The 15,545-nt window shown below is 32.1% G+C and overlaps 1 protein-coding gene across 1 annotated transcript; it reads right to left on the reverse strand.

The window, feature by feature from the left end:
- Window positions 1-556: 556 nt before the first annotated feature.
- On the reverse strand, window positions 557-5,892 carry LOC110911181 (potassium transporter 8). The gene is made up of 8 exons (XM_022155784.2): window positions 5,488-5,892; window positions 4,913-5,399; window positions 4,769-4,822; window positions 2,999-3,259; window positions 2,868-2,920; window positions 2,190-2,313; window positions 1,854-2,111; window positions 557-1,765 (listed from the first exon to the last, which is right to left on the reverse strand). The coding sequence occupies exons 1-8, from the start codon at window positions 5,560-5,562 to the stop codon at window positions 699-701; spliced, it is 2,379 nt and encodes a 792-aa protein (XP_022011476.1). The 5' UTR covers window positions 5,563-5,892; the 3' UTR covers window positions 557-698.
- Window positions 5,893-15,545: the final 9,653 nt, after the last annotated feature.

A 15,545-nucleotide genomic window follows, 5' to 3' on the forward strand; every position in this document is an offset into this window, starting at 1 on the left:
AGTAACAACTTGTTAAACCACAGGGAGCACGAGTGTAATTTTGAAAAGTTGGGGACTATATGTGTTACTTTGACAAACCACAGGGACTATCCGTGCATTTTACTCTAAGTATTAAAATGTACTTTTAAACATAAATCACCATTAAATTGTACTTTTAAACACAAATCACCTTAGCATACACTTTTTGTACATATTTTTTTTCGCTTATTTTACTTTGTCAAATAATTTAAAGTAGAGGTGTGTCCTAACTCGAGGTGAACAAACCGGGTTTTCTGCTATAACCGGATCAAAATTGAACCGGTTCCCATGTGAGTCAACAAAAGCCAAAATCGGTTTTTGTTAGAACCGGTTCGGGTTGAAATCAGGTCGAAAAAAGTCAGGATCTTATTGAAACGGCTTGAAACCAAGTTTTGACCGGTTCAGATCAGGTTTGGGCTGGTTCCTAATCCGTTCTTTCCAAACTAATTTCAATACCGGTTCTGGTTAGCGAACCGGAACTTTTTTAAATTCTTGTCCTACCCATTTGGGTTGACTACTTAGGTTGGGCCGTTATGAGTTATTGTTGACATGTAGAAGGCTACAAGCCCACCAACGTTTTTCTTATGATATACAACAAAAGTGACAGTTAATTACATGCATTTGTTGGGCCTCTTTGTGGGCCATTAAAAGCCCAATAGATTATTATGACAAACGAATAATCAAACTTGGTACACCATCCCAACCTCTAGGGTAGATGCTTGAGGGAAGCTCAAGCCATTTGTTGGGCCTCTAGAATTCCTTCTTAAAAGATCATACCCAAAATTTATCACAAACCTTTTCATCAAACCCGACCCGCTTTTCGCCTTTACGTAACAATGTCCCCGAATAAAAGCTATCCCGGCTTCTCGGGCCTCCATAAGTTCCCGCAACTCTTCTCTCACACCTCTTTCCATTTGCGGGCTCTCGGGCACGACAAACCTCACCCGCTTTCTCGGAACGGGTGATGTAACCGCAACTGTTATCTCTTTATGTTCAGTTGAAAGCCCGTTTTCGTCGTCACATATCTGTATACTCCCTTCTACGTTGGTGGAAGCGGTCCCCACAACCGACATCTTCCCGTCGTTATCAGAGTCTTCGGGCACATCATTAGCGCCGTTACCGTCGGAAGCATTGGCACGTTCCGTACGAATGAACTCGGCTACGCAGCAAATGAGATCTTTCTCGAACTCAACATCGTCCATGTTGACATCACGGTACCCGTATCTTGCTATGCACCGATACAGTCTGTATTCCTTCGGGCCGATCCTTCCGACTAGAAACCGCTCCTCGGGCCTTACGTGAGGCACGGGGACCGACTTCACACAGAGGAATACGACAACTTGGTGAAACGCTGGGAGGTTTGTGACGAAATGTGAGAAAATGGCGGGGATCCCCGAAACGAGCTCGGTGTGTATGAGTCCGATCCCACGGACCCGCATGATGCCGAGAGTAGGGCCCAAGCTGAGGAGCCAATTGATTGAAACTTTGTTTTGAACATCGAACTCGTACTTTTTTATCGTTCCATAGTGCCACACAAACATGATGACTAGAAAGATGCATGAGAGGACGACCGGGACCCACGCACCTTCGCGAAACTTTATCAAGGATGCCGAGAAGTACAGCATTTCTATCGAACCAAAGAAGAACATGAACCCGATAGCCAAGAATACACTTTTTTGCCAGCATAAAACCATTACAAGCGACATTAAGCAGGTCGTGACCAACATAACCGTGATAACCGCCAAACCTGTACAAAAGTCAGACTAACATCAAAACAAAGAAGTGGCGGACTGGCGGGTCAGGTAATGGGTCAAAATGGGTCACGGGTCAAATACCTGCTGCATTGCTTATATGTTTGGTGTCACGAAAACCGATTGTGACGGCTAAACATAGGAGCATCAAAGTCCAATTGATCTCGGGAATGTATATTTGACCGTGCTTATTAGTAGGCGACGTGTGGATTATTTTGACCCTCGGGAAACAACCCAATGCCGAACACTGTTTGATAATAGAAAACGTTCCGGTGATGATCGCTTGGCTTCCGACAACCGCAGCAAGTATCGCGATTCCAAGAACCGGCCATCTTAACTTTTCTGTTTTCGATAACAGACACATAGTTAGCTTAACTTCACATGAAACTAACTCAGAATAAAAACAAGAAAAATGCCTACCGGGAACGGATACGTAGAAACCGATGCGGTAGTCGGTTTCAAGAATGTGATGCTTTGAAAGATACGCGGCTTGGCCCATGTAAGCAAGAATCAAGGATGGGTAAACCACAAACGTAAAAGCCATCTGCATATAACATTATATTAAGAACCGCATTTAAAATACCAAATTTTATGATTTTTTAAGAAAAGACATAAAAAACGTTGACGGGTCAACCCATATAAGGCCTGTAAATGAACCTATAATCGAACACATTTTTTTGTTCGTGTTCGTTTATTACTAGAAAGCCCAATTACAAATTAGTTTTATATATATAAGTAGTTAGGAGGTTCCTTTTATCTTTAATATTAACATAATTATGTGTTTAAATTGAAATAAAGATTAACGAACAAATGTAAACAAATGTAAATAAACGAACACAAACGGATGTTCACGAACATAAATGAACGAACAGAATGTGTGTTCATGTTCTTTCGTTTAATTAAATGAACAAAAAAATGTGTTCATGTTCGTTCGTTTATTAAATAAACGGACATAAATGAACTTCCCGCCAAACAAGTTCACGAACAGTTCATGAACGTTGGGTTTGTTTACAGGCCTACGTATAAGACAGCCCGTTTTGACTCATTACACGACCCGATTAACCTCCCTTTGTTTCCACTAGTAATTTGATTGAATACCTTGATAGATAACTGTGAGAAATGACCAAGATCAGCATACATGGCCTCTGAGCCTAGAAACCAAACAAAGTCAACAAAAGTCATTTTAAAAGTCAACAAAAGTCAATCTACGAATAGAATAGCCGATCTACCTGTTATACACAACAAGATCCCACCCAACGACATCCATCCTCCTATTTTTGTCTTCTTAAGAAACTTGTACATGTAATAAGGCGATAACGCTTGAAAAACTTGTGGGTTCCAGTAAAAAATGTTGTAAACTCCGATGGCGCTGATGCACAGAAGCCACATGATCACGATAGGTGCAAACAAGAACCCTACACGGTGGGTCCCGTAATGTTGGAGGCAAAACAGGAGCACCAATATGACGCAAGCAACCGGGACTTCCACATCTGAAATTATGAAGTTCAGTCAAATGGGTCAAGCGGGTCAAATGGGTTGAAAGTCACCGTAAATGTATACAAAATGAACAAAATGCCGTAAATACTTTTATTTCGAGAAATATATTATCACCGTAACAATATAGCTTTCTTAATCATATTAAAAACATTAATTATTTGTAAAACCCAAAAAAAGAAACTAAAAAATATGTTTGTGGGTCGATCCACCCCGACTCGTTTTGACCCATTACCGACATCTAGCAAAACTTGCCAATAATAGCATGGTCATTTTTTATGCCTAAAATTATATTATGTTTCCCTCTAAGGTGTCACTATATTATTTGCTAAAGCATCTACAACGTAAACGGTCCGGTCCAAACAAGATGAATAATTTATAACAAAACTACTATTATACAAAAAAAAAAAAAAAAAAAAATAGAAGCTTTATCTCAAAAGGTCCCACGAAACATGTTGTTTTTTAATCAACTTGGTACCTCTCTATGTCCACCAACAGCATGTTTGGAAGAATATTGTTTGTATGTGTATATATATAAGTGAAGTCCAGCATCTGAATAATTATAGAATAAAACCAAGAATTCATATCCTGATCATGATCCTGTCAGCATTTCTTTACAGTTCGTTCGAATTGATACGAAGAATCGCAACTGTAAAAAGACTCCACCTTGCTTTCAAGATTTTGTCATGTTTGAAATTTCAAACTACCTAAAATGCCCACCAGATATTTTACCTAACTTAGACAGATTTTCAATATAATCTAAGGGTATTTTTGGCAACGAGATTGTTTTTATTTTTTGAGGATCCCACAAACCAACAGGGAAATTGTTAAGTCTACAAAGGGGACCGAAATTTTAAATTATATAGGGTGGTCACAGCCCCTACCACTCAACCAGCTCGGACAACAACGACACAAACTCGATTGCTAAAACCAGCAGAAACAACTAAAACCCTTAAAACCAACAACTGAATTCTCAAATACAAATAAATTAAAGCAATTCAAGCATAAAGCATTCACACTCAGTATGACATAAATTTTGATCATAAAAAAAAAAAAAAAAAAAATTATTATCTACTATCGACATGGTTGTAAAAATTCTGACTAGCCTCTGATAAGTTGTCGATTAATCGTTAGTCAGAGGTTCACCGAGTAATTTTTATCTAGTCGGCCAATTAATCAGTAGGTAGCCAACAGTGGTCAAATCCAGTCCTAATTTGCCAAAAATTGGTGGCAGACTAGTGATTTCGGCCAGATTCTTGACCAAAAACTGTAAATTCCGACAATTAATCCTATCTACTTGAAAATATGGGTCGAAGAAGGTGTTAAAACATGTCTACTTAAAAAAAATACATATAAAACTGAAAATTACATATAAAATCTCAATCTGATTAATCCCGATTAATGGCTAGTAGGTACGGTACCCTACCGGCTTGCTAGCGCCTAGTGATTCTTACAACACTGAATATCGACTATCTTTCCGGTAGAAAATTGAAACGGAAACTTACATTGATGGTGCTCTCTTGACATAGAAAGCTCAAGCCCAGAAACAGCAGAGAAAACTACAACAACCACAAACAAAAAAAGGTTTCGACTTTCAAGCTCAAACATTTACACACCAAAAATGATTAAACTTTTCTAGATTCGCATACCCGAGATAGCCGGAGTAAGAACGCCATCACCAATGACCATACAAGTACCAAGCAAAGCCAAAACAAGCAAAACTTTCTGCAAGATTTTATATTTCTCCAAAACTGATTTCAAACTGAACCCAAAATCCCTATAACCAGAACTGATTTCATCTTTTCTATACTCATAAAGCTCTTCATCAGCAAGCTGCCCATTGGGCAAAGTGCTGACGCGAGCATGACGACATAACAATGTATACAAAGCAAAAGTACCCCCCTCACCATTGTCATCAGCTCTAAGAACTATAAACACATATTTTAGAAGTGGGATTAAAGTTAATGTCCAGAAGACAAAAGATAAAACACCATATATCTCTTCATTAGACTCTGAATGTTGTATGTCTTCTGCAAAAGCACTTTTGTATACATACAAAGGTGAAGTGCTTAAATCACCATAAACAATTCCTAAACTTTGATAAGCTAAACTCATCACTGTCCTCCATGATTCTTTCTGCAATACAATGAGCACCAGAATGAAATTACCATAAAAAGATTCAAACTTTATGGTTGTAATTGATCTTTTTACACTTTTTTTTTACCTTAATTGGATGACCTTTTTGGTTTCTGCCTTCAATATCCATCTTAGAACCTAAAAAGACCCATTTTTTGTACATTTTAACAGGATTTGAGATGACCCAGATGAGGAAACAAAATACCCACTTCAAGATTCTTCAAGAATTGATCAAAATAGATAAAAAGATTCAAACTTTGTGACAAAACATAACAAAATTGAGTAGTAGGAGTTGTGGGTGGTGAGAATTAGGTGCTCTGTGTGTGTGTGTAGGGGGGGGGGGGGGGGGGGTGTTTCTTTTATGCTTAAATGTTTTGAGGTTGAAGAAGAGAGTTCTATATGACACTTGGTGCTTGTTTTTTGCTTCAAGATTGGAATGGTGTGTGCAACTATAATACAAATATTTTGTGTAGTATGCTTAGGTTTGGGCGGTGGGAGTTCTTTGCCTTCTTGCCTTCCACATTTATTTGAGGTTTAATCATAAAGTAGTAATAATATTAGTATATTACTAATCATATCTTAATTATTATTAGATTAGTCTTTAGAATTTAATGGCATTAAAAAAATTGGATTGTGTTATATAAGTTTATAGGGAAAGTTTATAAAAGTCTATTATTGGGAAAGTTAGTTAATGTTATAAAGATAAACATGTAAAAACATTAAGTTGGATGTGAATTTCTAATATGTTATATGCTACGTAACTAAGTTAGAACCCCGTGCATTACACGGTTTAAATAAATGTAATTTTATATATTAAACAATAAAAAGTTAGATCTTTATGAACCCCGTATATTGTACGGGTTAAATAAATGTAATTTTATATATCAAATAATAAAAAAAGTTAAATCTTTAAAAACCATGTGTATTACACAGATTAAATAAATGCAATTTTGTATACTAAATACTAAAAACGTCATATCTTTAAAAAACTCGTCTATAATCGGGTTGAATAAATCTACCAAATAATAAAAAAAAATACTTCCTTAAAAACCTCATATATTACATGTGTTAAATAGATCTAAAAAGAGTTATATCTTTAAAAATCATGTGTATTACACAGATAAATAAATGTAATTTTGTATATTAGATACTAAAAACGTCGTATCTTTAAAAAAACTCATGTATAGTCGGGTTGAAAAATCTACCAAATAATAAAAAAAAAACATATCCTTAAAACCCCGTGTATTACACGTGTTAATTAAATCTAATTTTATGTTGATTAAATCTAATTTTACATAGCAAATGATAAAAAGTTATATCTTTAAAAACTTCATTTATTACACGGGTTATATAAATGTAACTCTGTATAGTAAATAAGCACGTGTTGAATAAAATATAATGTCATATGTTAACACTTACAGTCGTCAGGATTTATCTTTTAAAAATGAACTTTGGTGTACTATTCACTTATTATAACATTTCAGTTTCAAATGGGAACCTTTGATTCCAAGTTTAACATAATTTCAATCACCGAACTCCAAAGTATATTGTGGACTCGGGTTACTCTCGGAGTACTCCATTTGGTCCAGTGGGTTCCCCGAGAGTATTCATGATTGATTCTGTTGGTCGCTCAAAAAAAAAAAAAACTCGGGATGTAACTTTATAATTATATAAAACAAACGTTTATTCTCACCTAAATATTTGTTTAAAATTATTTATAGAAAAACAAATATTTATTTTTATGTAATTTTGTTTAAAAATATTATTATTACTATTTAATATAAGAGATAAATAGAAAAATAAGATGAAAATACCGGAAAGTCACTCAGAAAATTTTTTCATTGTATGGGAAGCATATTTCATTCGATCACTTGAGATTTTTTTTATTTATTACTTTTTATATGTTAATGTTAAGTTAATTAATCATTTGTCTACATAATTATTTTAATTTCTTATTTTCAAACTTGTGATCACATATCGGTTCAATGGTATTCTCAAATAGTATAATATTTTTATTTTAATTATTATTTGTATAGATATAAATAATAGTTATCTATAATTAGGTAGAAGAGATTAAATTAAATAATATTTCGTTTGAGATTATCTATAACTAATTAGAAAATATTAAACGATATGATAATTAATTAGGTAGAAGAGATTAAATTAAATAATATTTCGTTGGAGATTATCTATAACTAATTAGAAAAAATTAAACTATATGATAATTATCCATAGAGTAGATGGCCTAATATAATGACAAGTGTCTCAAACATGGTTTCTTTTATTATATAGTATAGATACGAAATTTGTGAATTTAGGTTTTTTGGACCCTTCGTAGTGGGGCTTTATATCACGCTAGAATCCGCCATAACGCTCGGCTACACTGTTACGGCCGGCGCTATGGGATTAATTTTTATATAACTTGAGTATGTAATGGGGTTATATATGTATGGGGCTTTATATATGTATGTATGTATATGTGTGTGAGTGGGGAAGGAATGATCACACCATGATATTAATCGCAGGAGGGCAAAAAAATTACCCCATAGCGCCGGCCGTAACGGTGTAGCCGGGCGCTATGGGGCATTATGGCGGATTCCAGCGTGATATAAATGGATGAGGGGGTTTAGGTTTAATTAAAATTCGCTAAATTTTTTCACTAAAAAATTTATGGACGAAAATTAGTGATTTTTAATAAAAAAAATATATTTTGTGTGTTTGTAATTTTTTAGGTATTTTTTGTTGTGTTCAAACTGGTTCTCGCGATTCTTGCAATAAAGGGTGGTTCCCAACGGATCCTTCTCTGTAACAACTCTCCTCAATATACTTAGATATGTACATGTTCGAAGGTAGCTAAAAATAGGTAGGCAAATAGATATGACAACAAATCTAACAAAATTTAAAGTCATGTACTTCTTTACCACCACAGATGTAACAACTTTCCCAGAACCCTTAACGTGACCCTAAATGCTCCTAAATACACCCCGAATGTGAAAAATGGCCTCGAAATACCTTTAATTCTATTAAAATCAAATAAAAATAAATCAACAAGTCGCTCACGGGCCGCGAGCGAGATCACTAAGATCTCCGTGGGGCGCGACAGCTTAAACACCCGGCGTAACCCTAGGCTGACACGTGTGGATGACTCATCAACCCATTGCCGCCTCTAGGTCTTTGGCGGGCCGCGAAGCCTTCCCTTGTTTCCGTCGCGGGCCGCGAAAAAGTGTCAGTTAGGCACTATAAATAGGATCGATGAGCTTCAGTTGTTTTCGTTCAAATCTCACACATCTCTCTCAATTTCTGAATAGAATTATTATACCGGGTATAATACCCACTAAAAATAGCGAAGCTCTGCCTCGATGTAAGTATCATAACCCCTGGTGACGTATTAGATATGCTGCCCGGTTGATCTGGTGCTCCGTAACGACTGTCGAGGCTCTGCCCGACGTAGTCGTTGGAGTTCTGTCTCGGGGAGGGTATAACTAATGTAAATTAGGTTATTATACTAACGCGTGTGCATCGTTTAATTTATTAGATTATAATCAAGAAATCACAGGGAAAAACCTAAAGTAGCAATGTGAGTAATCCTCTTTTTGTGTAAACCTTTTTGTGAGTAATCTCCTTTTTGTGAACCTTTTTGCAAACTGTTTTTATAGCACCTCAAATGATTTACGTTATATTAATCAGTGATTCAGTATTTGTATTCTACAATTATCGTCGGTATGTTGGGGTTTTGTATACAAAATTTGTTAGTACATTGTGAGTAGTAACATGACCACCAGTCATTGATTGACAGTACCGTGGGTGGTAATTAAGGTAGATGGAAACAAATGTAATTGCGCGACCACCCTCAATGCTGTAAAATGATAAAATCTGTTTTGATTAAACTGGGATTCACTCGCCAGTATTTCTTGCTGATAAAATGTTTTTAAACACGTGTTTCTGGTAACTTAGTATGAAGCCCATAAAAGCCAGCTGGAGAGCACTGAAGGCTTAGAAAAGTGGCCATAAAAGTTACAAAAGTAAAAAAGGAGAATTGTTTTCAATAATTAGGGTTATTCCCTATAAATGTACTAAAATGAAAATCGGGTTTTGTCCCACTTGTCTATTATAAATATGTTATCAATAAAACTTGGGTTTTATCCCAGTATTCTAAAGATTTTGGTGTTAAACTCTGATAAAATATTTCCTAACTACGGTCCTGATGAAAATTTCCGCTGCCAAAATTAATAAGGACTGATACCACCGAATGTGCGATGCTCGCGGCCGCCCGCCTCTCGGGGCAAGGGGTCGGGGGCTGTGGCATTCTCCTATATATATATATATATATATATATATATATATATATATATGATGTAATTTATTTTATTTTTAAATTGTTATGTTTAAGTTTAAATATACAAAAAATGTAAACAAAATTAAAGTTTTCTAGTTAAACGACTCGTTCGTGTCAACCCAAAAAAAATGTATCGTGTTCGGATTCATGTGTCTGTAATGGTTTTAGGATTAATGTCAAATTTTCTGGTTCATGTTGCCATGTTGGGTTTGATCTGTCAACTTAGTAACACGACCCATTTAACACTCTTATATATGCATTCTGGTATTTAAAATATATGCTAATAAAAGTATAGTTTGTGTGTTTGCTATATTATATACTAGGTTAGAACCTCATGTAATACACGGGTTAAGTAAATGTAATTTTATATACCAAATAATAAAAAAAATATATCTTTAAAAACCTCGTTTATTACACGGGTTGAAAAAATGCAATTTTATATACCAAATAATAAAACAATATATCTTCAAAAATCTCGTTTATTACATGGGTTGAATAAATGTAATTTTATATATTAAATAATAAAAATGTTATATTTTTAAGAACTTCGTGTATTGTACGGGTTGAGTAAATTTAATTTTATATATTGAGTAAATTACGATTTTGACCCCTGCGGTTATATCACTTTTACTCTTTTAGCCCAAAAAAGAATCTTTTAACATCTGAGCCCCCAACGTCTTTTTTTCTAACTCTTTTGGCCCCAAACACTAACCCCATCCATTTACTTTTAGGGGACAAAAGGGTTAGAAAAAAGACGTTGGGGGCCAAATGGGTTAGAAAAAAGACGTTGGGCGCCAAAAGGGTTAGAAAAAAAGATGTTAGAAGCTTAAATGTTAAAAAAAATTCTTTTTAGGCTAAAAGGGTAAAAGTGATATAACCACAGGGGCCAAAATCGTAACTTACTCTTATATATTAAATAATGAAAAAAGTTGCATTTTTAAGAAACCCGTGTATCATAAAATAATATATCTTTAAAAATCTCGTTTATTACATGGTTTGAATAAATGTAATTTTATATATTATATAATAAAAATGTTATATCTTTAAGAACTTCATGTATTGTACGGATTGAGTTAATTTAATTTTATATATTGAGTAAATTACGATTTTGGCCTCTATGGTTATATCACTTTTACTCCTTTAGCCCAAAAAAGAATCTTTTAATATCTGAGCCCCCAACGTCTTTTTTTTAACCTTTTGGCCCTAACACTAACCTTATCCATTTACTTTTAGGGCTAAAAGGGTTAGAAAAAAAGACATTGGGGACCAAAAGGGTTAGAAAAAAAGATGTTAGGGGCCCAGATGTTAAAAAATTCATTTTTAGGCTAAAATGGTAAAAATGGTATAACCACATGGGCCAAAATCATAATTTACTCTTATATATTAAATAATAAAAAAGGTTACATTTTTAAGAACCTCATGTATTGTATGGGTTGAGCACATGTAATTTTATATACCAATCACTAAAATGTTATATCTTGTTATATCTTTATAAACCTTGTGTATTTTTAAACCTTTGGACTAAACTAAGAAAATGGGCAAAACCACAGGGACTAAAATGACATTTAACTCTTTACATTATATTAATTTATATTTAGTGTATGTCTTTTCCTAATTTCAAGATAAATAATTTTGAAATCTAATAAATATTTCAAAAGATTATATTATCTCTTATACGAATTGTTTAAATTTATATTAAATTTAATTTTATAATTATCTTTTAATTAATATTAATTATCTATAATTAAGTAGGAGATAAAGACGAGAAAACTAAAAAATAGATGACTCTAATGAATGACATGTGTCCCCATATTGGTTTTATTATATAGTATAGACTAGGTTATAACCCCGTGTATTACACGGTTTGAATAAATAAATTTTATATACCAAATAATAAAACATTATCTTTTTAAAAGCCTCCCTTACACGGGTTGAAGAAAATGTAATTTTATATATTAAATAATAAAATAAGTTATATCTATAAGAACCATATCTATTGTACGGGTTGAATAAATGTAATATTATATATCAAATAATAAAAAAAATTATATCTTTAAAACCATTGTATTACACGGGTTGAATAAATGTAATATTGTTTACCAAATAATAAAAAAGTTATATTTTTAAAAACTCCCGTGTATTACATGGGTTGAATAAATATGATTTTATATACCAAATAAAAAAATATATTTAAAAAAACTAACGGATTTTTTTATATTTAAAGTAGGATAAGATTGAATATTAATCTTTATTTATTTAGTTAATATAAGATTGAAAAATCATATGATTGAATAGGTGGGAGGTTGTATGATGATAAATCGGTTAACTGTACTGAATGATAAAGATAAGTATGAATTCTTATTAGATTTGATTAAATATTATTGATAATAAAAATTGGATTAGATTAGGTTTTAGATTTGATTAAATATTATTAATAATAAAAATTTGTATTAATTTAGATTAAATGTTATTATTATTAGTATTATTAATAATTTTAATCAATTAAATGAGAGAATGACAAGTGTCCCAAAACAGGTTTCTTTTATTATATAGTATAGATATAGATTTATAAAGTTAAAAAATAATAAAAATAAAAATGTTAATGGAAACCTAACATTGTCTTACTCTTACCAAAAAATAAATGTGTCGTCTAACCAACAATATTTTAATTTTGTTTCCATTGTCCGTTAAAAAAAATATGTCTATTTTATTATTTCTAAAAAATGGCAACCCAACATGATTCATGTTATCTTATATAATTACTTTACCAAATTCTAAACATTTTCTTGATATTTTTAAACTTTAACAACTAAATAATGACAAACTTATTAGGCAAATCTTTGTATTAATTATAGTATTTAGCTTTAATGATTGGTATGGTAGAAGACAAATCTCATTTAATCAAAACTCTAATGGATTTGGTTGTTTGAACAAGTTAGTGGGAAGTTTTCTAACTAGTTTATAGCTCGCAACTTGCTCGTAATTTTTTTTTTTTTTTTTTTTTTGAATTCTTTTTTGAAAAAGAACTAAAACTAAATAGTATTAACAAACGTTCATAATTAGTTAACAAACGTTCATTTGTAACTAAACTAAATTGTATTATTTAAGGGTGTGGCTAAATACACCTCCAATTTTACTGTTTATATCTCCATTTCAAAAAATATCATTTTTATAATTTTTTAAATTCCACCCTATACCTTTTATATATTAGAGAAAGAATTTGCAACTCCGGATCAATTGAATTGTATTTGCAACAAACATGAGTAGTTTTTCGTTTGTATCAATTAGAAAACAGATATGCTTAGAAAGAATTTCCAATCTACAATTTAAGAGGAAAACAAATATGCTTAGTTTTGAAAAGGAATACAACAAGTTCTTCGTTGTTATTAATTACCGGTGGTTGGTGGCGTTTTCGAATTTTTCAATCAAAAGTATACATATCCGCAACAATGGATAAGTAAGGTAAACAAATGTTATTGTTCTATTGTGTAGTGTGAGGTAAAAAAATTGTTTTGTTTATAAAATTAATTGCATCAAAACAGATTTTCCTTTTGCACAATTAAACAACGACGGCGTATTGCATAAATATGAACATCACAAACAAATAAACAAATAAACAAAACACAATCCTGCGGACCTTGAATTGCTAGGTGGCTTTTTGAGTCTATAAAACTTGTTTATAAAATTAGAGCCCTGGAGAATAGGAATAATTTAGCCTGTACATTTTAACTAGGGATATTTCCTAATAAAGATTTTCAAAAAATAGAAAATATAAGGGTTGATTGTATTTATTTACAAACTTCAGGGGGAGTGCAACCAGTAAAATTAAAAAAAATGAGAGTGCATTTAGCAACACCCTTATTTAATCTTGAAATTTATAATAAGTAATATAATGAAGAGTTAATTGCTAAATTCGTCCCTGAGGTTTGACTCAAATTGCTAGATCAGTCCAAAATCAAGTTTTGTTGCTAAAACAGTCCCTGAGCCTAGTTTCTGTTGCTATTTCAGTCCAATTAATTGACGCCGTTAGAACCTTTCGTTAATGAATGGGTAAAATTGCTAAATTCGTCCCTAAGGTTTGACTCAAGTTGCTAGATCAGTCCAAAATCAAGTTTTGTTGCTAAAACAGTCCAGGTAATTTTTTGAATTTGTTAATTATAAATTTATTTAGGTATATGATTTTCTAGACTTGCATTAATTTTTTGAATTTGTTAATTATACAATTAAATATATTAACCTTCACTTTAGGTCACGGTGTATATCGGATGTCAAACGACTGGAAAACGGGCGTGGGTCTGAACAATCTCATTAGTTGCAAGGCCCTTCTCTGGCTCAACCTAGCGTGAAACGAAACTTTCAAATTAGAAGGTACGTGTATTAAAACATTTGAGTAGTTAAAATACCTTGGAATTTAGATCTATTGCTTTCATATGTATCTGCTCCATTTGCTTAAACTTTGATTACCTATTTTATTATAGAAAAAATAATTGTGGTGCTTCTTATATAGAGGCTGTAATTGGGAGTTTCAATGTACCCCACTTATCCACTACATGATAGTTTCTTCGTCTATCAACTGAAAACTGGTGGGAATTTAAATCAGCAGTTGCAAACATGGTAAAAATACCTAATATTTCGCTAACTGAATATTATTATTTTTTAAAATTTTATAATTTGATCACATGATAAACAATGCAGGTACAAAAGTGGAGATTCAGTTGTTAATATCTAAATGCAAGTTAACCAAACAAAATTATATATCATAGGTAAACTATCTAATTATACGTTTATATTTTATAATGACTCTTTGCAGTTAATTAAATGATGCACACTGTTCTATTATATGTTTGAATTGATACAACTAAGTATGTAATTTGATATAAACAAGTATGTTTGTTTTTTGTTTAGTATATAGGTTTGTTTTTTCACTTATTTTAACATACAACTGTACATACTATTATATTTAAAAATTGTACTAATGCAAGTCTAGAAAAATTATATATCTAAATAAGTTTATAATCTAAATAATTTTATAATTAAAAATTCAAAAAATTAATGCAAGTCTAGAAAAATTATATACCTAAATAAGTTTATAATTAACAAATTCAAAAAATTACCTGGACTGTTAGCAACAAAACTTGATTTTGTACTGATCTAGCAACTTGAATCAAACTTCAGGGACGAATTTAGCAATTTTACCCATTCATTAACGCGGCGTCAATTAATTGGACTGAAATAGCAACAGAAACTAGGCTCAGGGACTGTTTTAGCAACAAAACTTGATTTTGGACTGATCTAGCAATTTAAGTCAAATCTCAGGGACGAATTTAGCAATTAACTCTATAAAGAAAGTAAAGTTTGATTAGATGTTCTACTAGAAAACAATGATTGTGATAATACAGAATAAAATACGTTAAACTAGGTTAGTTTCTCGTGTGTTACACGGGTTGAACAATTTAAACTATATAATAAATATTTCCTGTAAATGCAAAACAAAGAGGAAGACATTTATATGCTAGATTGACATAAATAAGTTAATATAAATGTAATGTTATATGATTAATAATAAAAAATAATGTTTTAAAAAATATATGCGCTGCATGAATAATAATTGAATAAAGTATAATGTAGTTTGTTAACATATAGAATTGTCAAAATATATATTTAAGAAAATGAACATTCATGTGACAATTATAAATTTTGTTAAGTTTTTTTTAAACATTTACCACCTATTTTTTTAATACTATAAGTAACAATCAAGGTAAAAAAAATCCGTAAAAAATACTTTTTTAATACCATTAATGTTATACGGT

The sequence above is a fragment of the Helianthus annuus genome, chromosome 15 (genome assembly GCF_002127325.2).
Source record: "Helianthus annuus cultivar XRQ/B chromosome 15, HanXRQr2.0-SUNRISE, whole genome shotgun sequence".
NCBI classification, from domain to species: Eukaryota; Viridiplantae; Streptophyta; class Magnoliopsida; order Asterales; family Asteraceae; genus Helianthus; species Helianthus annuus.